Here is a 23,676-nt window from a genome sequence, read left to right as displayed (position 1 = left end):
CAGAAAACCCCTCATTTTAGGTACCCAGAGCCAACACAAACAAAGAAAGAATTCCTCAAAAACAAACTCTTTTCTATATCATCTGGATGTAGATGCAGACACTATGAAGAAAGGCGAGTTCAGCATCCCAACTTTCAAACTCAAGTAGAGAACTCCAACTTATTCTTTATGTTAAAAAAAGCAGAAAGTATCCATCCTTGTAACATTCTAATTCTTTTTGTTGTCTCTTTTAAAAGTTTGCAAAGAAATTATTAGATGTTTTAAGGACATTAAAACATATCAACTTCTGTGGAACAGATATAAGTACCTGCCAGAAGCATTTGAAGCAGCTCCTCAATCCTTTAAAGATAAAAAGTTAAGAAATGCCACTAGAGTTTGAGTGAAGTTGCATCAGAGCTGGAGAGATAGATTCATTCAAAGTTTCAAACAGTAGCAAATAGCCAAATAGAGATGATGCCAAATGGGACCCACAATCATCTAGTATTGAAGATCCCATAGCCAGCCAGCAAAGAAGTAAATCCCGGGGGAGTGTAGAAGCAGAAAAACACTGAGGCAGACCCAGAAAACACCTCAACACAAAAAGAAAAAGAAAAAAAAAAGCATGAATTTTTAGCAGAGTTCTTGGAATGATTTCTCAACAAAATTTATAGACATTATCTTAAGCTTCTTCTTTCCTAACAGAAAGGACTATATAGCATAGATAAAGCAAAGAAAACCAACGTAGAATGTAGAAAAACGGAAACGAACTTATCCAAATCCAAGAGGCTGAGGGCGTTGCCCAATTAAAAACAGTAGCACTGAAGTCCAAACAAACTAAACATTCTTGATCTCAGTCTCCTCACATAAAAGCTACATCCTTGTGGTACTTAGCTCCTGCTGCGATGGCGGTCCCTTACACCATTTCTGCACCAAATTCAGTATAAATATTTCATGCTCATATATCATACAGCAAAAGCCCACACAATGCAAAAGTAAATTAAGACAAGCATGGCAGTGAGCATGATCAAATGTATAGGGCAAAGGACGGATGACAAAATCTCAACCGGTTCCTAGTATAAAGTTTATTGATGAAAAAGATTACTACAAGGCCCTTTCAGCTACTTGTATAAAGTTTAAGGATCTTCACCCATTAGCATATGGCACTTCCTCACGACCACGGTATTGGGGAGACTTGCTGTAGTTACGCCCACGTGGAGAGAGACTGCGGCGCCTTGGGGACCGTCCACGAGGACTGTAGCTTCTGCATCAAATTGCTAAGTGTCATCCAATCACATACAGATAACAGACTTCAATCAATCATAAAGATAATCAATGTTAGCATAGGAGGCCTTACCTGCGACCATAGCTTGGGCTCCTACGATATCTAGGGCTGCGGCTGCGACGTCTTCCAGAACCACCACGTGTGCGGCATTCCCGAGCAAAATGACCAGGCTCACCACATTCATAGCACTTCAAATCAGAACCACCAGACCGTCCACGACCACCACCACCACCACCACCTCCGCCTCCACGTCCACCTCTGCCTCTAGAGTTATGAGAAAGCTCAACTCTCCAGCCATTCTTGCCTGTTCCAAATACAGGGAATAGATTGCGAGTCTCAAACTAAACTCATGCTCATTAAAGATGCCATTATGAAAAAGAAAACAGGGGCTTGCTTTTAGATGGATGAAAGAGATAAACACTATGATCCTGCCAACAAATTTTACAGACTTCCGCATTAATATAAAACTAAACAGTCAAGACCAATAGAAAAACAAATTGTATAGGAAAAAAAAGGCCAATTACATATTTCATTTGGTCAGGGTAAAGACCAATGGTCTTGAGCAAATATGGACAACATTTGCAACATAGTTTGTGATCTAACAGCATAAACAAACTTCCTCCACAAAATAGACATGAAGATGCGGACATGGAAAAATATGTTCTTTGTAAAGCTCATCTGATTCTGAATAAACATAAACTTCAAGGGGCGTACCAAAATTATAATTTTCATTATAAATCTTTCTTATCAATTAGGAAAGAGCAACCCCATAACCAATGTGTTATCTTTTATTATATGAAAGGCTAGTATTCACAGGTAACTAGACAAAACATTTAGGATGCAATAAATGTCATCTTCATAAAAAAGAAGAAACTGTTGGAATACCATCTAATTCACGAATGGCATCCTCAGCATCTCTGTGATCATCAAAGTCAATGAAAGCATAACCTGGAGGCCTCCGAGCAACCCATACACTGGGGGGGGGGGAAGAAAGAAACAGCAAATGAAAGGGTCAGCACTTGGAGAATTATGAAAACCCGAATCATGTCAAAAGCAAGAAAGCAAACAAGATTATACCTCCGAATAACTCCAAAGACACGAAACTCATCTTCAAGATCCCGCTCCGAAACTCGTGGGTCTAGGTTACCCACGTACACGCGAGACATCGTGTGTGTTTTTCTTTTTTTCGGGGGGGGGGTCAAAGGAAACCTACGAAATAATTCTCACGTCATTCACGTTTCAATTCAACACCCAACAAATCAACCAGAAAAAGGGTGTTCCCAGATTTTATATATATGTATATATATCAAATAAACCAAATCAAGATTGAGAAAATATAAAAGAAACTTGAAAAACAAATTAATTTGCAATTCCTGACGATATTTAGAGAAGGAAGAGCGAAAAGATAGAGAGATCTGAAGCTCACCCTGGTGAACTGCGCCAAAGCAGAAGCAATAGCAGTAGCGGTAGCGAAATCAGCTGCTTCGGCTTTTTGATTTTTAGGGATTTTTTTTAGTATTCTGTTCTATGGCTTGCTTTCATAAGGGTGTTTTTATATTAGGGTTAATTCCATTAAACTTCCTCAAATTATGACTCAAATTTTAAATTAGTCTTTAATTTTTAAAATATTTTAATTGAATCCTCAATGTATAAGTATCCTATTAATCAAGTCATTCTGTCAGTCTAATTATTACATTTACCATTATATGTCAGCTCAAATCTACTTTAAAGGAAATTTAAAATAGAAGATCAAATTGTAAATGTGTATTCCTCTTAAATTTCAATAACAATTTGAATTTAACATATTTATATATAATAGTCCTCTTAAATTTTATTGACTCTATCTATTTTTTTTAACAAATTAGATCCAAATTATCTTTAAATATCCTCACATCAGACTCCAATTGACATTCAATTCCTAAATTGATAGCTAAGCTACAATATTGAAACATTTTAAAATTTAAGGATTAATTTAGAATATAAGCAATAGCCTGAGGTCATATGATGGAATTAACCTTTATATTATCCCAGATTTAGGAGGGTCTATTTCATCATATGAGATCCAGTCCAAAACAGCATTGGGTCCATTCTATACTTGCCTGTTATATGGCTCAAAACTAGTATTCAGCCCATAAAAAGATTGCACCCATTGCAAATTTAAAAAAAAAAAATCTGAAATGTAAAATAAATACTTACTAATATAAAATTAAAAATTACCAATCAAGGGAGGTCCTTGGTTTTCAGTATTCGAGAATCGTGCACAATTATATGTGTAGGTCTCTAAATCTTATTATATACAATTGCTATAAATAGATTTTAATCCAGTTAGTTCAATCAGTTTGTTGGTTTTAATGTGAATTATATTAGTTCTTAATTTGTTTTTGATGTAATGATTTAATTTTGCATTGTGACTACTAAGATAATCCGTTTGTAACAGTTTGGTACATGTGGTTACTTGAACTTATAGTTATACTTTAATGGCTCGTTTGGTTTACTGTAATGAAATAGAGTTGGAATGAAATAAAGTTGTAATCAGTAATTCAATTGTTTGGTTGAATGGAATAGAACCGTAATAGTATTATGGTGTTTGGTTGAATGGAATAGATATATATTATAATAGCATAAAGAAAAAAAAGTTGAAATGACCGGAGTACTCTTAGCAAAATATTTTTAGTTAGATGATTAAGTTACATTAAAATATTTCAAGCATTTTATTTTTATATTTTTTCTGAGTCCAAAATTTAAAGGACCAATCTGAAAATTAATTTCGTTAATTATTCAATGTTGCATGGAATAACTATTCTTTGACGATACCAAATAATAACTATTACCGGAGGACCAAGAACATGGAAATAATGATCATTTCATGAGTATTAGTTTAACTAAATAAATGAATGATTTACTATTCAACGAATAAGGGGATATTGCTATTCTATTCTCCAACCGAACATGGTGCAATTGTATTGGACACTTCGAAAAAAATTTACAAATCAATAATCATTTATTTAAAATTTTTATTTGTAAGTTATAATAATATTAATATATTTATTTTATTCATTAATAAAAATTAAAATTACAATAACTATTAAAATCATATACGAATAAAAAATTAACGCGTGTCAACATGGAAACAATCACCTTAAATATTTTAATAAAAAAAATCCATTAAGAACTCAATTAAATAATTTCAAAATTTTAAGGGTCAATTTAAAATTTGAGTGATAGTTTAGGGGCATTTATAGGAATTAACCGTTGTCTCTTTATTTCCGTTGTATTTTTCACTTCTTCCCATGAGCCACAGCGGGGAAAGAAAAAGTCGTTCGTCATTTTCTTAAGCTAGCACACGTCTACAGTGCTTCTACGTCTTTTACTTTTTATACATTTTTATAGATCATATTCCCTTTATTTTACTTTAGGGTTCTCTTTTTCCGATCTTTCTTTGAAATTTGGAATCCAGAACTCACCGATCCAGCTCAGCTTGCCGGTTCAACTCGACTCTCTCAACCCACTACTGTTCTTGTCCATTTCCGAAGTGAGCTGTTCTTACTCGCTTTCTCCCCACCTACTTTTCGTGTGTGTACTTTTTCCTTTTTTTTTTCTGAGGGGGGTGTTAATTTGGTGAGATTTTAGTAAAGAATGAAAGAAAAAATGAGTGATTTTTCTTGCATGAATTCCTGGGAAATTGATAAGATCACGCATAAAAAGTAAACAAGGGGGGAAAACCCATTATTGTACTGCTTGTAGATCTTCAAATTTGTAGTATCATTTCATTCGTATTCGTATTTACAAGATTGGATTTTTTCGGGTTAGGGTTTTTCTTTGGGGATTAAGATGGACCCATCTGGTATTGGTAATGATTGCAAGAACGAATTTTGTATTGATAATTTGATAGCTGCAAGAAAGTCACTGAAGCTTAGCTTAGAGAAATCAAAAACCCTAGGATTGGCTCTTGAAAAGGCTGGACCTAGGTTAGAGGAGATCAACCAACGATTGCCTTCCTTAGAAGCTGCTGTTCGCCCGATTCGTGCTGATAAGGATGCACTTGTTGCTGTCGGGGGCCATATTAACCGAGCCGTGGGCCCTGCTGCGGCAGTGCTTAAGGTTTTCGATGCTGTTCATGGACTTGAAAAGTCCCTACTATCAGATCCCAGGAACGATCTTCCTGGGTATTTATCGGTGTTGAAACGCCTTGAAGAGGCATTAAAGTTTCTGGGTGATAATTGCGGATTGGCAATTCAATGGTTGGAAGATATAATTGAGTATTTGGAGGATAACAGAGTTGCTGATGGACGGTACCTGTTGAATATGAAGACCTCTCTCAAGGGCTTAAGGGAGTTGCAAAATGACGGGGAAAGAGTACATCTTGATGGTGGGCTTTTGGATGCTGCATTGGATAAACTGGAAAATGAGTTTAGAAGACTATTGATGGAGCATAGTGTGCCACTTCCAATGTCATCGCCGCCACTAGGTGAACAGGCATGCATTGCACCATCGCCCTTACCTGTTACTGTTATTCAGAAGTTGCAAGCGATTCTTGGTAGGCTGATTGCTAATAATAGACTTGAGAAGTGCATTGCAATCTACGTTGAAGTTCGTAGTTCAAACGTCAGAGCTAGCTTGAAGGCACTTGATTTGGATTATCTTGAGATCTCAGTCTCAGAGTTCAATGATATGCAGAGCATAGAGGGGTATATAGGACAGTGGAGAAAACATTTGGAGTTTGCAGTAAAGCATTTGTTTGAGGCAGAGTTCAAGCTTTGCAATGATGTTTTCGAGAGGATTGGCTTGGATGTTTGGATGGGTTGTTTTGCAAAAATAGCTGCACAAGCTGGTATTCTTGCATTTCTTCAGTTCGGAAAGACTATTACGGAGAGTAAGAAAGAACCTATAAAGCTTCTCAAGCTACTGGACATATTTGCATCTTTGAACAAATTGAGATTGGATTTCAATAGGCTCTTTGGGGGAGCAGCATGTATTGAGATCCAAAACCTGACAAGAGATCTCATCAAGAGGGTTATTGACGGTGCAGCTGAAATTTTCTGGGAGATCTTTGTTCAGGTGGAATTACAGAGGCAGAGCCCTCCTCCTCAGGATGGGAGCATTCCAAAATTGGTGAGTTCTATAACTGATTACTGCAATAAACTTCTTGGTGATGATTATAGGCCGATCCTGACCCAGGTTCTTGTCATTCACCAAAGTTGGAAGCATAAAAAATTCCAGGAGATGATCCTTGTAAATGAGGTTTCGAAAATAATAAAGGCCGTCGATTTGAATTTGGATACATGGATGAAGGCATATGGTGATACTACCCTTTCTTGTCTTTTTGCCATGAACTGCCACTGGCATCTATACAAAGACTTAAAGGGAACAAAAGTTGGAGAGCTCATGGGAGATTCTTGGTTGAAAGAACATGAACAGTACAAGGAGTATTATTCTGCTGTCTTCTTTAGAGAGAGCTGGGCTAAGCTCCCTGTTCATTTAAGCCGTGAAGGGTTAATTATGTTCTCAGGCGGCCGTGCCAGTGCTCGTGATCTTGTAAAGAAAAGGCTCAAGACTTTTAATGAAGCTTTTGATGAAATGTATAGAAAGCAGTCTGGTTGGGTTATCCCAGAAAGAGATTTGAGGGAGAAGACATGCGAACTAATAGTGCAGACGGTTCTACCTGTTTATCGAAGCTATATGCAAACTTATGGGCCATTAGTAGAGCAAGATGCAAGTTCCAGTAAGTATGCAAAGTACACAGTGCAGGGGTTGGAACAAATGCTCCTTTCTCTTTTTCTACTGAGGCGGGAAAGGTACGGCAGTTTCAAAGGTAGGCCAACAGGCAGCAAAATTGATAATGGGGTAGATCTTCGCCGGACTGCATCAGCTGTTGCGTGATTGTCCAATCTATTTATGTCGCGGTGGTTAAAATGTTCATGTTTTAGAGGTTTAATCTTATATCTTGTACATATCAGTGTTCTTAGGGCGGAGGTAGAACTATTCTCTATCATTCATCCTTTGCCCTTGGACAGCACATGCTTTGGACATTTGACATTTCATTACTCAAGGAGTCGCCAGAATTTGATGTGTGAAGCAGATTTTGCTTTGTCAACTGTAAAGCAAATGTAGGGTGGGATTGGGGGACATAACAAGCAAGAACAGTGTTGGGTTGGTAGATAAGAGAATAACATCCAGGTATAGCATTTCAAGTTTAATTTCATATTTATGTTTATTTAATTATATAGTTGATAGCTTGTTTGGGATAAAAGCATTGTAATTTAGCGGATTTCATGTACAAATATTGTGACATAAAAAGTGGAAACTGAAGGGGCTAGCTGTGATTAATTAATTTATTAAGAGATCAACATTCCCTAAAGAATCAACTTTGATGAGATGCCTTATTATTTTGTGCTATTAGGATGGGGTGTACGTGTCGTTGAGAACTTACCTTCCTTAGTTCCTCTGCATTGGGAATAAAGTGTTGGGCTGTTTCTTGGATTATTTTTACTCATTAGAGAATAAATATAGATGTTCCTCCAAATTTATTTCAGCATCTTCTTTATCCTTTTCTTTCTCTTTCTTCTTCTACCATATTCTGGAGCTGTGCTTTTGTTTTCCTCATATCCTGGCAATATTAACTTCCTATATCCTGCTGATGTATACATACATACCTACATTATATTATTTACAACGAAACTATATTATTATTATTAGGTGTTTTGTCTTTTTAAGATAAATAATATATCACATCTGTTTCAAAATTATATTGTATTGTATTGTATTATTATATAATCCTCTATTTGTTCTTCATGTCAAATATAAATTGTCCATGCAGTTGTTTATTCACGTGTTTGTAGTCTAATCTATGTGTTTAATACCTAAATTGATACTAATTAACATAATTTCGAAGATTCAATCAAAACATTTTAAATTTTAAGATTTAATTTAAAATCTGAATAATTATTTAGGGGTATTAACTCTTTTATACTATTTCAAATTCAAGAGGCTCTAATTCATCATATATCAAATCTAGTCCCAAACAACATTGGGTCCATCTATTCCATGCCTATTACATAACTTAAAACTAGTGTATCAATGCTGATGAAATGAGACAACTTTAGAGTTGGGTGGCCAATGTAAAATGCAAGTTTCATATGCTATATGCCCTCACAAGACTACCTCCCTCGTTCATCAAACAATTATTCTCTCTATCATCTGTGCGTCTCATTTACACGTTCTCCTTACATAATAATTTATAATCAGAAAAAAAGACATAAATACTCTTTATAAAATCTTCAAAAGCTTACGAGGTTTCTCTCTCTCTTTCTCCCTATCAACAATCTTTCTTCCTCTTAAATGTTTAAAATACATCTTATAATTCTCGATCATTTAAATGAACTGTCATCAACTACCATGATCTTAATCTAATATCAATAATGAGTAAAGTACAAAAGATTGACAATTTGATTCAGTGGTGAAATTAGGGGTTAGCAAGGGTCTCAGCCCCCTAAAATGAAGTTGCTTTAAATTTTTTAAAATTTTAAATCGATAAAAATAAAATTACATTTTAACTCCTTAAAAATATAAAAATTTAATTTAATCTTTTAAAAACTATAAAATTATATTTTTTTCTATCGTAAAAATTATAATATAATTTCCATATTTTGCCTTTGATTTGGTTAAAAGTTCAATGTAATGATTTACAAAGGGTAGTAATAATTTTGGAATATGTGGGCAATGGTTTTATTTATTTCACCACACAATTTCCATCATTAGCTCTGATTGTTTTCCAACTTGCATTTAAATATTGATAAACCAAGAGAGTGATAAATGAATCAATTTATATATATAGTGAGAGAGAGCTGATGAGATTGCAGTAAAATGGAGTCAATCTTTAGTATGACATGAAGACAAATATACTGTGTCCTGAAGCTATAAATGAACCAAACACGATTCCATAGGCAAACCATTGGCGGCGATTTCTACAATGCAAATATATGTTATTCCTTTTTAAAAAAAAGGGGACAAATTTATTAGATTATTTATACTCCCTTCTTTTCACTTTAGGGTTTCTCTCTTGGAAATTTGGAATCTAAAACTCACCGATTCAGATTCCACTCCAGCTCAGTTCTCCGGTTCACCTCGCCTCTCTCAATCAACTATTTCCGGAGTGAGTTTTTCTTACTCGCTTTCTCCGCCATTCACTTTCTTTTTGGGTTTAATTTGGTGAGAGTTCGGTAAAGAATAAAAGAAAAAAAAATGAGAGTTTTTTCTTAATTAAATTCGTATAAAATTGATAAAATCGCCCAGAAAAAGTAAGCTAGGGAAAAAAACCCCATTGCGGCATTGCTTGTAGATTTTCAAATTTGTAGTCTCACTTCACTTATAGTTATAGTTGCAAGCTTGGGTTTTTCCGGTTTAGGGTTTTGATTAGGATTTTTCTTTGGGGGCTAAGATGGACCAATCTGCATCTGGTAACGACTGCAAGAACAATTTTTGTATTGATAAATTGATAGCTGCTAGAAAGTCACTGAAGCTTAGCTTAGAGAAATCGAGAACTCTAGGATTGGCTCTTGAAAAGGCTGGACCTAGGTTAGAGGAGATCAACCAAAGATTGCCTTCCTTAGAAGCTGCTGTCCGCCCGATTCGTGCTGACAAGGATGCACTTGTTGCTGTCGGGGGCCATATTAACCGAGCTGTGGGCCCTGCTGCGGCAGTGCTTAAGGTTTTCGATGCTGTTCATGGACTTGAAAAGTCCCTGCTATCAGATCCCAGCAATGATCTTCCTGGGTATTTATCAGTGTTGAAACGCCTCGAAGAGGCATTAAGGTTTCTGGGTGATAATTGCGGACTGGCAATTCAATGGTTGGAAGATATAATTGAGTATTTGGAGGATAACAGAGTTGCTGACGGAATGTACCTGTCAAATTTGAAGACATCGCTCAAGGGCTTAAGGGAGTTGCAAAATGACGGGGAAAGAGTACATCTTGATGGAGGCCTTTTGGATGCTGCATTGGATAAACTGGAAAATGAGTTTAGAAGACTATTGACGGAGCATAGTGTGCCACTTCCAATGTCAGCACCGTCACTAGGCGAACAGGCATGCATTGCACCATCGCCCTTACCTGTGACTGTTATTCAGAAGTTGCAAGCAATCCTTGGTAGGCTGATTGCTAATAATAGACTTGAGAAGTGCATTACAATCTATGTTGAAGTTCGTAGTTCAAATGTCAGAGCTAGCTTGAAGGCACTTGATCTGGATTATCTTGAGATCTCAATTTCGCAGTTCAATAATGTGCAGAGCATAGAGGGGCATATAGAACAGTGGGGAAAACATTTGGAGTTTGCAGTAAAGCATTTGTTTGAGGCGGAGTTCAATCTTTGCAATGATGTTTTCGAGAGGATTGGCTTGGATGTTTGGATGGGTTGTTTTGCAAAAATAGCTGCACAAGCTGGTATTCTTGCATTTCTTCAGTTCGGAAGGACTATTACGGAGAGTAAGAAAGAACCTATAAAGCTTCTGAAGTTATTGGATATATTTTCATCTTTGAACAAATTGAGATTGGATTTCAACAGGCTCTTTGGGGGAGCAGCATGTGTTGAGATCCAAAACTTGACAAGAGATCTCATCAAGAGGGTTATTGACGGTGCGGCCGAAATTTTCTGGGAGATCTTTGTTCAGGTGGAATTACAGAGGCAGAGCCCTCCTCCTCAGGATGGGAGCATTCCAAGATTGGTGAGTTCTATAACTGATTACTGCAATGAACTTCTCGGTGATAATTATAGGCCGATCCTGAGTCAGGTTCTTGTCATTCATCAAAGTTGGAAGCAGAAAAAGTTCCAGGAGATGATCCTTGTAAATGAGGTTCTGAAAATAATAAAGGCCGTTGATTTGAATTTGGAAACGTGGGTGAAGGCATATGGCGATGCTACCTTGTCATGTGTTTTTGCCATGAACTGCCACTGGCATCTATACAAACATTTAAAGGGAACAAAACTTGGAGAGCTCATGGGAGATTCTTGGTTGAAAGAACATGAACAGTACAAGGAGTATTATTCTGCTATCTTCTTAAGAGAGAGCTGGGGTAAGCTCCCTGGTCATTTAAGCCGTGAAGGGTTAATCCTGTTCTCAGGTGGCCGTGCCACAGCTCGTGATCTTGTAAAGAAAAGGCTCAAGACTTTTAATGAAGCTTTCGATGAGATGTTTAGAAAGCAGTCTGTTTGGGTTATCCCAGAAAGAGATTTGAGGGAGAAGACATGCCAACTAATAGTGCAAACGGTTCTACCTGTATATCGAAGCTATATGCAAACTTATGGGCCATTGGTAGAGAAAGATGCAAGTTCCAGTAAGTATGCAAAGTACACAGTGCAGGGATTGGAACAAATGCTCCTTTCTCTTTTTCTACCGAGGCGGGAAAGGTACGGCAGTTTCAAAGGCAGGCCAACAGGCAGCAAAATTGATAATGGGGTAGATCTTCGCCGGACTGCATCTGCTGTTGCATGATTGTCCGATCTATTTCTGCCGCGGTGGTTAAACTGTACGTGTTTTAGAACTATTCTTCATCATATATTCATCCTTTGCCCATCAAAGTTAAAACTTTGTTGGGTTGGTAGATAAAGATACATTCAGGTATACCATTTCAAGTTATAATTTCATATTAAGTTTATTTAATTTAGTTGCTAGCTTGTTTGGCATAAAAGCTATGTAATTTAGTGAATTTCATGTATAAATATTGTGGCATAAAAGTGGAAACTGAAGGGTTAGCTTTGATTGATTTATTTATTTAGTGATCAATATTCCCTAAAAGAATCGACTTTGATGATTTGATGCCTTACTGTTTAATTTTATTAGGATGGGTGCACATGTTCTTGAGAAGTTGAGTTCCTCTGTATTGGGAATAAAGTGTGGGCTGTTTCTGGAATTCTTATTTATTCAAAGAATAAATATAGTTGTTCATTATTCCTCCCCTTCTCTTTCTTCTTCAAGCATAATGGGGTTTTCAAATTTAGGACCTGCCATTTCGTTTTCTTCTTGGCAATGCTGGCATAAATATGTATATGCAATTCAATTTATGTGTAACTTTTTAAAAATTTTATTTTGAGTTTAAATTGATTTTTATAGATTTTATATAAAATATATAAAAAAGATCATCATAATAGTATTTGTTATTTTATAAAAAAATTTAGGGTTTTAGTCATTTTCTCAACTAAATTCGTATTTGATTATGACATTAACACATCCACAGGTACACTTTAATACACTAATTATAAATATATGCTTAAGGGGTGTACTCAGTAGAGTGGTAAGAATATTGGAAAGGTAAAAAAAAGTTATAGGGTAGAAAAATAGAAATCTGAGAAATGTATCTTTTGTTCTTTCCATAGGTATTGTTTGGTAGAAAATTTTTGAAAGAGTAAGTCATTTTCTTTCTATCGGTAACTTAGTAGGGTTGAAAAATACAAGTAAATAAAATAAAATACTTAAAGATATATAATTTTGAATTAATAAATACTTTTCCTTCATTTTCTCTCATTTCATCGTTTCGATTTTGAAAGATTGATTTTTGTGCTTTATAATTGAGAGTGATCATCTCTTCGATCTTTTTTTTTTTCACTTTTCTTCTTTACTAAGCACACTCTAAATTATTTTTTTTCCATTTTTGCATTCCAACCAAGTACATCTTAACGGTTTTAATTGATTTGATTATTTTCTCTTAAAACTTTTGGAATTTAGTCTATTTACTTTTTACCATAGAAAATAAACTTAAGGCAATTAATAAGTAATTATAAGAATTAATTTAATTCAACTAACGAATGCTAACCATAATACATAACAATGCGATCATATGTAGAAAACTTGAGCCGTGTTGATAAATTCTCGAGAACCATTATGGATGATTTAAGGCTATCGGTAAAAGATGGAAATCACACACTTGAGGCAGCAAAGAGTGCTGGGAAGTTAACACAAAGGGTTTTTTATGCAAATAATAATAATAAAATACGAAAATGATATGAGATAATAATTAATTACGGAAATTGATTGTTTTGAACAGTGAAAATCTGTGCCGCTTAATTGGTTGGCCGTACAACCCTACTTTTTCCACAATCATCATCCTATCATTGGTTTTGAGGACCAACTAGATGCTTATTTTGAACACTCTGCTTTTTCGTTTAAGTCCTTTACCCATTGTAAGTCACTTGTCCAGATTGAAAGAACCTGATTGTATGAGAAGTATACGCAGTTGTATAAGATTGGACAATGATTAAGGAAAAAGTAGGGTGATGCCTCCAACCAATCAGGCGACACCAATGTTCACTGTTTAAATAGCCCATTTGCATAATTAATTCTAATTTCATACCATTTTCGTTTTTTTTTTTGTATTATTTGTATAAAAAATCCTAACACAAATAATAAACAAGCAAGAAGATAAATAAAAAAGCATGCCCGTTATCGGGAGTAGAGCTCAGAGAAAATGGGTATACATCCAAAAAGAAAAAGGTTAAATGGAGAGACTTATTTATTGAGCCAATGGTCCTGGAAAGGTCTGAATGAATTCAATACTATAAAAAAATCAGCAGAAAAATGATAAAAGGCAGCATTTTAACCATTGCTCAATGGGGGCCTTTTTGTCTTCAAATATGCAACTCCAAATACAACAAGGTCATCGACTGTGCTACTACCTCTAGATACAAAAGCACAACAAAAATGAAGCGGTGGCCATCTTTCCAAATGCGAGAACTAATATACCTGCAACTTTAAAACATGAAAAAAAATATATACTATTAAAATTGGGGTTTCAATGGGGGATGGAGGCAACAAGTGACAGATTCAAAACAAGAGTGACTACCAGTTTTGGGAGAAAACAAATTGATAATGTTGAAATACTGCAAGCAAATCAACTGCCTCCCTTTTGTTTTAAAGTGATTTTATCCCCAAGACTAAGAGCAATTCCTTGGGTCTTGCTCCTTATCCTGATATACCCACTAAGCTTCCCGTCTGCTTGTTTCTCGATACTCAAATTTACCAATGCATCCTCCCAAATACGCTTTTTGCGTACAGGTTAGCAGCCAGGAATCCGCACTCACCATCTAGCGCAGATCTGAAACACAAACCAGCCAGAAAAAGGGACAAGAAAGAACACATTAATAACAATGCAGAAGATTTATAAGGGAGCTAAAATCAACAGCAACTCCTGAGAAAAGGTTTGTTGGCGCCACTAAACCATAAAGAAATGTACTCGGGAAACCAACATACTACAAACTGACCATACTAGATTCATTAAGTTGATTCGCAACATACTGGCCTATAAATCATATAGCATGCTGTAATGTTAATCTTGTGCATTGTACAGCATGGTATGCAGAAACCAAAACCTGATCGGTTTATTTTTAAATCTATATTCGTTTCTAAATAAGTTAAACTTACGGTGCAGTGAGACACTTCATGTTGATGGACTTGATAATATGGTTAAGGAATTCCTTCTCATCTTGAATTACAGTGTTAACAGCAACCTGAATCACAACAACAATAATGAAAATTTAAATATAAACATCAATGGGTAATCAAACACCATGCAAATGAATGTGAGCAACTTATAAAACTGAGCTAATAAATTTTAGCAAATTGAACACGTCAAATTTAACGCATACTAAGGGCATCAATGTTGAGCCTAAAGGAAGCTGATATCGCTAGTTGCTAATTATAAAGATACCTTGTTTTCCCACTCAAATTCTGCCCACATAGTTCTGAATGCAGTATCACTACAAACGGCAGGAGAGATGTAGTCCATTATATCAATATGAATGTCATTAAGAACAACAACAGTTCTTTCGAGCACATTTGAAGTCTCGTAAACGATATTGCCAAATATGACACCAGTCTCAGTTGAAGACACCTTGATGTTAGCCTTTATTTGCTTGCTAGATTCAGGAGCGAGGGTATAGTTTTGTGGACGCTCAACAAGTTTCAGATCACCCATGGTTGCCAACTCCAAGCACAAATTCTGAAGAGTTTCCTTGGTTCGATTGATAACAGTGACATCAAGAACAATATCATAGTGATGGACAGTCACATATGCTTCAGCATATACTGGGTCACTCAATCCAGTCAGTTGAAGAATGCGATTAAGCTTATTTGCATCATCTGCATCCTTGACAAACTCTCCAGTTGCACGTTTCAAATCATCTTGGACCTCATCCTCCAATTCAAGCTGACTCATTCCCTGGAAGTTAGCAACTGAAACTTTCAGATACCAGCACATAAATTCATGACAAATCCCAGGAAGAATCAATTTATGTGTCAAAGCCAAAAGATCAGGCATAACCAATAGGGGAAAAGGAGATAAAGCAGAACATTCTATCAAAAGGAACCAAAAAATGCATGCTAAAATAGAATACTAATATGACCAGATATGAGCACGACCAACTTGGCACAAACCAAAGATGTTTAACTTACACACATAAAATGATGACTATAAATTGTTTTCTCACCTTGCGACTTTTTAAATGGTAGAAGTCAATGAGGTCATCTGGTTGTGCATGAGAAACCTGAGCCTTCGCCTTTAATTCCTCAGTTTCTCTCAACTGTTTCTCTGAAAGCATTTTAACAAAACTCTGACGGCAAGACTGCAACCATATTTTCCTGATCTCATCACCGGTATTGCACAATAGTCTCATGCAGAGAACAATCCTATCATACGAATCATTATCAATTGGGTGTGGAAGAACATGAGACTGTCCTAATTGCAGCATAGACACCAAGATCAGTAATGTCTGTGTGGTTGCTTTATTAACTTCAACTTTGGACGGCTGCACCTCTTCTAATCTCAAAACAAGTTTAGTCAGTGTGCAAGCAACAACTGCTCCGAGGAAAAAATCTCCAGTAAGGAGAAGAGACCTGAGATTCCCAGAAGTCAATGATCCCGGAACAATAGTGGGAGGGGAGAAAGCTGTCTCAGAGGCAGCACTCTGGGTTGCATAAGTACCATCAGCCAGAACAGCTGGTCTCCTGGAGGAGATGGTAATGGAGCTTGCTTGTGGAGTTTTCTTTGAGGCATCAGTAGCTTCTCCTTCCTCAGAAGCAGAGTAGAAAGGTAGGTCTCCAAGACACTGCTTGATGGTTGCTATGGCACTCTCAACTTCAGACAGTGAAAGGCAATACTCTCCAATAATCCAAAGGGCACAGGAGCAAACACGTGCAGCTCGGATCTGATAGAATGTGTCCAACAGCCTAGTTATAATGGACACCCTAAGTTTAGGGTTGGTTTCAATTATTTCTCGAACAAAAACTACAACATCAATAGCAGAAGCAACATTACTGTCTCCCAAGAAATCCATCAGCAGATGCACAACAGTGCTTGCAACTTCTGGGAACTTGATTGCACATGAATGAATAGCTTGAATGAGCATTTGTCTATATTCTCCATTCTTCTCAAGTTCTCCAGTTTGAGTCTTCACAACTTCCTTCTTCAACAAAAGAACAACCTCATTGATATTTCGTGGAGTTATTAATTCAAGAACAATATCGAGCGTCTTCCTCTGGATGTCAAGATTTGGACTCAAAAGTGCCCTAAGCACATCCATGATTAAATCAACCATAACATCTCTATGAGAAGATTTGAGCTCATTCAGCCGATCTAACACAATAAGCTTGACATTGTTGTCACTTTGAGATAGAAGAAGCTGACAATAAGTGTTGGCAGCAGCCTTAATAGCAGAGGGAGCAGATGAGAGAGAAACAAGGGTGCCAGCACACTCATAAATAACTGCAGTTGATGGGGAATTTAATAAAGCTATAATAATCTTAATATACTTTGCTTTCTCCCCACGGTTTGTTCTGCAAACCTTACGAATCAACTCCAATACAACCATCTGAAGCAATTCACCCCATTCAGAAACCCTATCAACATGGGTCAAGAGGTAATTAGTGGCTCGTTCCTGTGCACAAGTAAATAGCATAAGAAATGCATTTCGCTTGGCAGATGGATCCTGCTCCGTCGAAAGGACCTTCTCAATCATATCAGGTGCATCAACCAAGAGCTGATCACCTTGTGGGAGCTTATATATGGACATGACAGCTAATATAGCATTCCTCCGAATAAATGGATGCCGGTGCTCAAGATTTTGTAGAACTGATGGGATTAGTGGCTCAATAATCTCTGTCTCATTCAAGCGGCAGAGAAACCTCAAGGTCACACCACGAATATATTCATTTGGATGTTGAAGATTGTTCCTCAAATTTTGGCAGATCAATATCATTTCAGGTAATACCCTCCCCTTTGCATCAGTTTTCTCAATTATCTCCAAGTATAGAAGCAAAAGTTTTTGGACAGTGTGATCCTCTGAAGGCAAAACATATCTGACAATGGTGATAAAAAGCTGGGGGAGGGTCTCGCCATTCAACAAAAGCATAATTGCTTTCTTCATGGCATCAACCTTTGCAGAAACATCATTTCCTTCAAGCGCTTCCTTAATCTCATTAGCAATTGCAGGTGTTCCTTTGTCAAAGTGAATAAGAAGAGTGCATGACTTCTCCATTTCTTGCTAGTTTTCTAGAAATAGAAAGAACATCAATGAAAAATCACATCATCAACAAAAAACAAATTATAAAATGTATAATGCTATTGACGATTATCAAAGCCAGATTAAAATAAAGCCATCCCAGCATAACACGTGCATCTATAACATGAAAATTATAAAAACATAGTTTATACAAATCATTCAAGGTCTTAAACAATACCATCTCTCAATTACCTCCACATGCATAGAACATTATTACTACAGGATTTGCAGACATATCTTGCATAGAACATTGCTTTTCAACTCTTTTAAACAATAACGAGCGCTTATTGATGCACGGTTTAGAATAAACTCTGCTTGAGATCTCACATGAAAGCTCTACTACATATATTTTTGAATTGCATGCTCATACTAAACGGGAGGAGCTATCAATCTACGCCATTCCTAATTCAAAGGAAAATGCACTATATTTACAACCGAGACAAATATGCCCTAATGCCACATTTGACATAAATCAAAATAAAGAATCATGCTGATTTTGGCTTAATTATTAATAGAAAATCACTGCCGATCAGCCTACCGAGTAAGAAAACGATAACATCCATCTGTTTTCATCTTTCTAATTCCAGCATTAGTGCTGATATTGCCAATTAAAATCAAAACATAACGAATTTAATAACAAAATACATTCACACTGCGAAAGCGCGGCCAAAAGAAAAAGAAGGCAACTCATTCAAATCCACAAAGCAGACTTCTCTTCGCTATATTTATTACAGTGTGTGAAGCATTCAACCAATTTATCAAATCAATAAGGAACACCACATCCAAAACGTAAATCCAACCATTGCAGCTTCGACAAAAGATAATAATGCCTCCGTTCGATTTTCCAATAAAAAGAAACTAATATAGTAAAACGCAATACAAAACCGAGGAAAGTAGAAAGTAAATCAACAGATCGGGAAAACTGGAAAGATTGAGAGAGAGAAACGAACCTCGAACGATCAGATCCGTCGAGAAGAGAGGCCGCTTTGTGAAGGTGAAGCAGCTTTTTTTTCTTTTCTTTCTTTTTTTTTTCTTCTTTTTCAGGGTGGAAATGGGAACGTTCTTCAAAATAACATCATTTTTATTTATTGAGGGGAAATGAGGAAGACGGATGCGCTCAGATCTAAGATCTACTTTGAATACTGTAATTTCAATTTTTAGTTCTCCTTTTTTACGGGCCTTAACTACTGTGAGACGAGGGCTTTTGTTGTTCTTAACCAACGGAAATTGAATAAAAAGATAAAGGTTAAAATATGCATTTAGTCCCTAGACCTTGACAAAATTTTATATTTAGTCATTGTACTTAAAGGACTTAAAAACTAAGTCCTTCTACTTTTCTAATTTAAAATTTTCAGTCCATTCATTAACATTGTTAGTATTTTCCATCAAAATTTGTTAATTTGACATGTTGATTAGGCTATTTTCATAATACATGACATATGATTGAACAAAAATAAACATATTAAGTTGATAAATTTTGACAAAAACTACTAACAATGATAATGATTGGACTAGGATATTTAAATTTAAAAATTAACTTTTTAAATATATAGACTAAATCTCAAATTCTATAAAAGTACATAACCTGACCATATATTTAACCAAAAGATAAATACTAGTAATTTGGTAACCAATGAAAATTGAAACAGCAGTGGAGGTGTTCAAATGGTTGATTAAACCAACTATTATTAACTGAATTAACCTATGTTCGAATCGAATTAATCAAAATTAATTCAATTAGTTAATCAAATTAACTTAAATTTGTGACTTTTTTTTTTCTTTCAGTTCAAACAAGTTTAAAACATGGTTACAAATATAGTGACAATGTTTTTTTTAATTAAAAGAAGTTTAAAAGAAGATGAAAATAACAAATAATACAATAAAAACATTAAATTAAAAACATTACATTAATATTACTAAAAACACATTACATTAATATTATTTTCATAATATTTTGTCTTTGACCCATTATATCAATAGCTATAAGTCCACTTTGACTGTATATACTATTATGGATATATATATCAGGCTTATAAATATATAATATATATTATTAATTTTTATTAATCTATTAATTGCTTGATTCGATCGGTTATTTATTTTCGAAACAAATTAATCGATAATTAAATATTTATAAAAATTTTAATCGAAATATGTACACCCTTAACCCATAGTCCACTCTATTGATAAAGTAAAGTCTATAACAATTTATTATTTTACTGATCAATACATGATTTATTCAAGAGTTTATAAGTTAAATTACAAATATATGTTCTATCAATTATAAAATATAATCAAATCAATATACAGCACCCACACACACACAAAAAAAAAAACTAACATATAACCGAATGCATGTGATAGACCACATATTTAGGACATAGAGGTGTATTTAAAAACAACATACAATAAAGGGAAATCTCTTAAAACTATACAAGAATATTGGCCTAATATGCAATTTTATATATGAACTTTGATTTTGTACAATTTTATTCATAATTTTTTATATTTGATACAATTCTCACAAATTATTAACACAGTTATCAATATAGTATCATTTTATATTCACATATTACATATATAAATAATTATATTTATTAAATATAAAATAATTTGATGCATTTATTCATTTAAATGTGTATAATTGAATCAAAATTAAAGTTTTTTTTGTATAAATTTTAACCACAATCAAAGTTTCATGTGTATAATTGCACTGAATTAAAGTTCATATATGAAACTGCACATTAAATCAAAGTTCATATATAATTTTGAGATTTGTCCCTACAATAAAGAATGAAACGTATGGTTTAAAATTAATTAATATAATTACAATGTGTAAAAAAAAAAATAAAGCATTGGTTGAGTGGTAAATTTAAATTTTTCTTAATGCCGGATTCAAACCTGACCATATTTATATTTTTTAATTTTTTTAAATTAAAAAGAAAAACCCTCTAATAATATAACTTATTTAAATTCAAAAATACATTTTAATAATTTCACTAACTGAGTTGGTGCCCGTTAACTCATGACACGAACTAAGTCAATGATTTAAATAATAATATAGATAATTGTTGTATATCGTGTGACTCAAATTCAAAGTCTTAGTTTTTGCCAACAATACTAAAATCTCATTAGTTATCAATCCATATTTAGTTTGTAGTTTCAAATTTACTAATATTTAAAAATATTTAATACATAAAATATTTTGATAAATGTAAAAGTAATGAGATTAAAAAATTTAATATAAAATGTTTATCAAAAACTTCATAAATACAATTCTATCACTAAACAAATTTAAAATTAAAAAAAAAAAGTTGATCTCATATATAAGATCATTCCATAAATTATTTCAACATTTCATTATTTTGATTAAAGAAAGTTGATATTTTTTATATTAATATTTATATATTGTAAGTAGTTTAAATTAAAATAATATATTATGTACATTATATTTATAATAATTACTTTTTTATTAAAATAATACATTGATTTTGAATCAACTCAATTTTATTTAAAATGTAATTTACTATTTATTAAGTGTTTTATTGAGTTGGTGTCACCCTTAATCAATTTACCAGTTCAGATAAAAAATTTACAAAAAATGCCCTTCTATAATTAAAATAAATTATATTATTCGAGAGTATTTTAGTATTTTTATTTTAACAAAAAAATGCATATGGTGGGATTTAAATCTACGCCATTTGAACCGATAAAATCTTAAATTTACCACTCAACCAAATATTCATTCTAATAAATTTTATATAATTTTATTTTAATATGTACAAATTATTATCTTCATCAATTGTATATATTAACAATGTTGTTAATTGAGTTGATGTCATAAGTCAACTTAACACTAATTTACAACTAATGACAAAATCATGATAAATAATTGTAGTGCATTTAGTATCGTTTATATGATGTATTTATGTGTTTAATTTTTGTTTTACTTATAATTTATTCTATTTTTTATTTTAATACTGTACATATTTAATTTGTTATTATGATTAATTAGTTTCAAAACATACGTTTTATTGTTTATTATACGTTATTTTTAAACACATATATGTGTTATAAATTCGTAGTTTTCGCACGCATACATGTGTGATAGAATTTATATATTAATAATATTGTTAATTGAGTTAGTGCCATATGTCAACTCAACACTAACTCACAATTGATGACAACATCATGATAAATAATTGTAATGCATTTAGTGTTGTTAATATGACATATTCGTGTGTTTACATTTTATTTTTTCTCACAAATTATTCTATTTTTTTTATTTTAATATTATATATATTTCATGTGTTATTGTGATTAATTAGTTTCAAATCATACACATATTGTTTATTATATATTATTTTTAAACACATATAAATTCTAAATGTGTAATTTCCAAATGCATACATTGGTATCACTTTTAAAAAAGTATTATAAGTAAGTTGTTCGAGATTAGATTTAAATATAATATATATATTTTTTAAATCACTAGGGGTGTATTTGTTGAGGGATTTGTAGGAGGGATTTCATTTGTTTCTATATTTTCAAAATTCTAAAATTGAATTCACTTGTTTGGATAAAAATGTTAAATAGATTTCAAAATCGTGAATAATTTTAAGAGGGATTTTAATTGTTTAATTTTTTTCCAACTTCAAAAATATTTTTATTTAATTATAATATTTATTTTTTAGACTTATTTTATTAAAAATATTTACAATTTTTTACGAATACGAATACGATTATATCTATATTGAATATTTTTATATTATTTTTTAAAATATAATTATTATTTTTAAATTTTTAAATTTTCAATAACCTAATTTTCCCTAAATAAATTATTTATCCAAAAATGAAATTACAAATACTAGCATTTTAAATTGATGAATTCAAAAAATCTAGCATTATAAAAATTTAAAAAAATTTAAAATTCTTCGTCCAAACGCAGTCTAAATTTTTATCTATAATTATTAAAATATATAAAATTTACAATTCTATTTCAATTAAGGTAGCTAATCCTACACCATTTTTCTATTGAAATTGGTATGTTCTAGTATCGGGACCGATTTGTTTCGGTGTACAGTTTTGAATTTATTGATATTTAAAAAATATATATTTAATATATATATAAATATTTAAAAATATAAAGTAAATTATTCTAAATAAATTTCAAATATAAAATATTCATCAATTATATAAAATACTCTTCTATAAACTCCAAAAATAAAAATACATCATTAAGTAAATCTAAAATTGACAGGAAGAACCTTTTAAAACAAATTAACAAGAAAAAAGAAATCGAAGAGTGAGCGGAGATTTTTTCTTTGATATTCGGGTGAGTGAATTTTTTAATTATATCTTAGTTTTTATATTTTAAATGTGAAATTATGTAGAAGAAAAAAAAACTTTAAAAGTTAAAAGTATTTTTTAATTCATCAATACATTCTAATTAAGTCTTTAGCATAATAGGAAATAGTTACAATTTTTATATTTTTTAATATTATTCATGTACCGTCCGATGCAACATATTTCGGCCGGTGTGATCGAAATTAACCAAAATGAGTCAGTGCGATCGATACATATCGAAATTTTTATCAACACAAAAAAGGTATTGCTTGTTCCACTTTAGCAGTGTAACGATGCACATCAATTGATACGATCAGAACTGATGCAAAACCGACGACCATGATTTCGATTCTCAATATCCAATTCTAAATTCAGCCTTTATCTCTCTCCTCAATTGCAGACTTCATAAGATGTATTTTTGTTATAAAATGTTGCCAACAACAAAACTCCATCCAAAATACAAAGTGATATATTGCTAAATAATTTGGCATTTGTTGTTTTAAATTTAAGGAAAAATCATTTGATAT

General features: G+C 33.3%; 3 protein-coding genes and 1 pseudogene across 3 annotated transcripts; 2 read left to right on the top strand and 2 right to left on the bottom strand.

The window, feature by feature from the left end:
• Window positions 1–606: 606 nt before the first annotated feature.
• LOC107888382 (serine/arginine-rich splicing factor RSZ22) lies at window positions 607–2,798 on the bottom strand. Its single transcript, XM_016812477.2, has 6 exons — window positions 2,688–2,798; window positions 2,339–2,470; window positions 2,147–2,235; window positions 1,334–1,565; window positions 1,127–1,240; window positions 607–903 (listed from the first exon to the last, which is right to left on the bottom strand). Exons 2-6 carry the CDS (start codon window positions 2,425–2,427, stop codon window positions 867–869), a joined length of 561 nt encoding a protein of 186 aa, XP_016667966.1. The 5' UTR covers window positions 2,428–2,470; window positions 2,688–2,798; the 3' UTR covers window positions 607–866.
• Window positions 2,799–4,565: 1,767 nt separating this feature from the next.
• On the top strand, window positions 4,566–7,796 carry LOC107888381 (exocyst complex component EXO70A1). The gene is made up of 2 exons (XM_041109314.1): window positions 4,566–7,438; window positions 7,662–7,796. The coding sequence occupies exon 1, from the start codon at window positions 5,093–5,095 to the stop codon at window positions 7,139–7,141; it is 2,049 nt and encodes a 682-aa protein (XP_040965248.1). The 5' UTR covers window positions 4,566–5,092; the 3' UTR covers window positions 7,142–7,438; window positions 7,662–7,796.
• A 1,286-nt stretch (window positions 7,797–9,082) lies between these two features.
• Window positions 9,083–12,165, top strand: LOC107888380 (exocyst complex component EXO70A1). Its single transcript, XM_016812475.2, has one exon. The coding sequence runs from the start codon at window positions 9,699–9,701 to the stop codon at window positions 11,745–11,747; it is 2,049 nt and encodes a 682-aa protein (XP_016667964.2). The 5' UTR covers window positions 9,083–9,698; the 3' UTR covers window positions 11,748–12,165.
• Window positions 12,166–13,743: 1,578 nt separating this feature from the next.
• LOC107888379 (coatomer subunit beta-1-like) lies at window positions 13,744–18,989 on the bottom strand (annotated as a pseudogene).
• Window positions 18,990–23,676: the final 4,687 nt, after the last annotated feature.

Source organism: Gossypium hirsutum, chromosome D13 (genome assembly GCF_007990345.1).
Source record: "Gossypium hirsutum isolate 1008001.06 chromosome D13, Gossypium_hirsutum_v2.1, whole genome shotgun sequence".
NCBI lineage: Eukaryota > Viridiplantae > Streptophyta > Magnoliopsida > Malvales > Malvaceae > Gossypium > Gossypium hirsutum.
The sequence above is the reverse complement of the archived record's forward strand: the minus strand, read 5'-3'. Positions and strand labels throughout refer to the sequence as shown.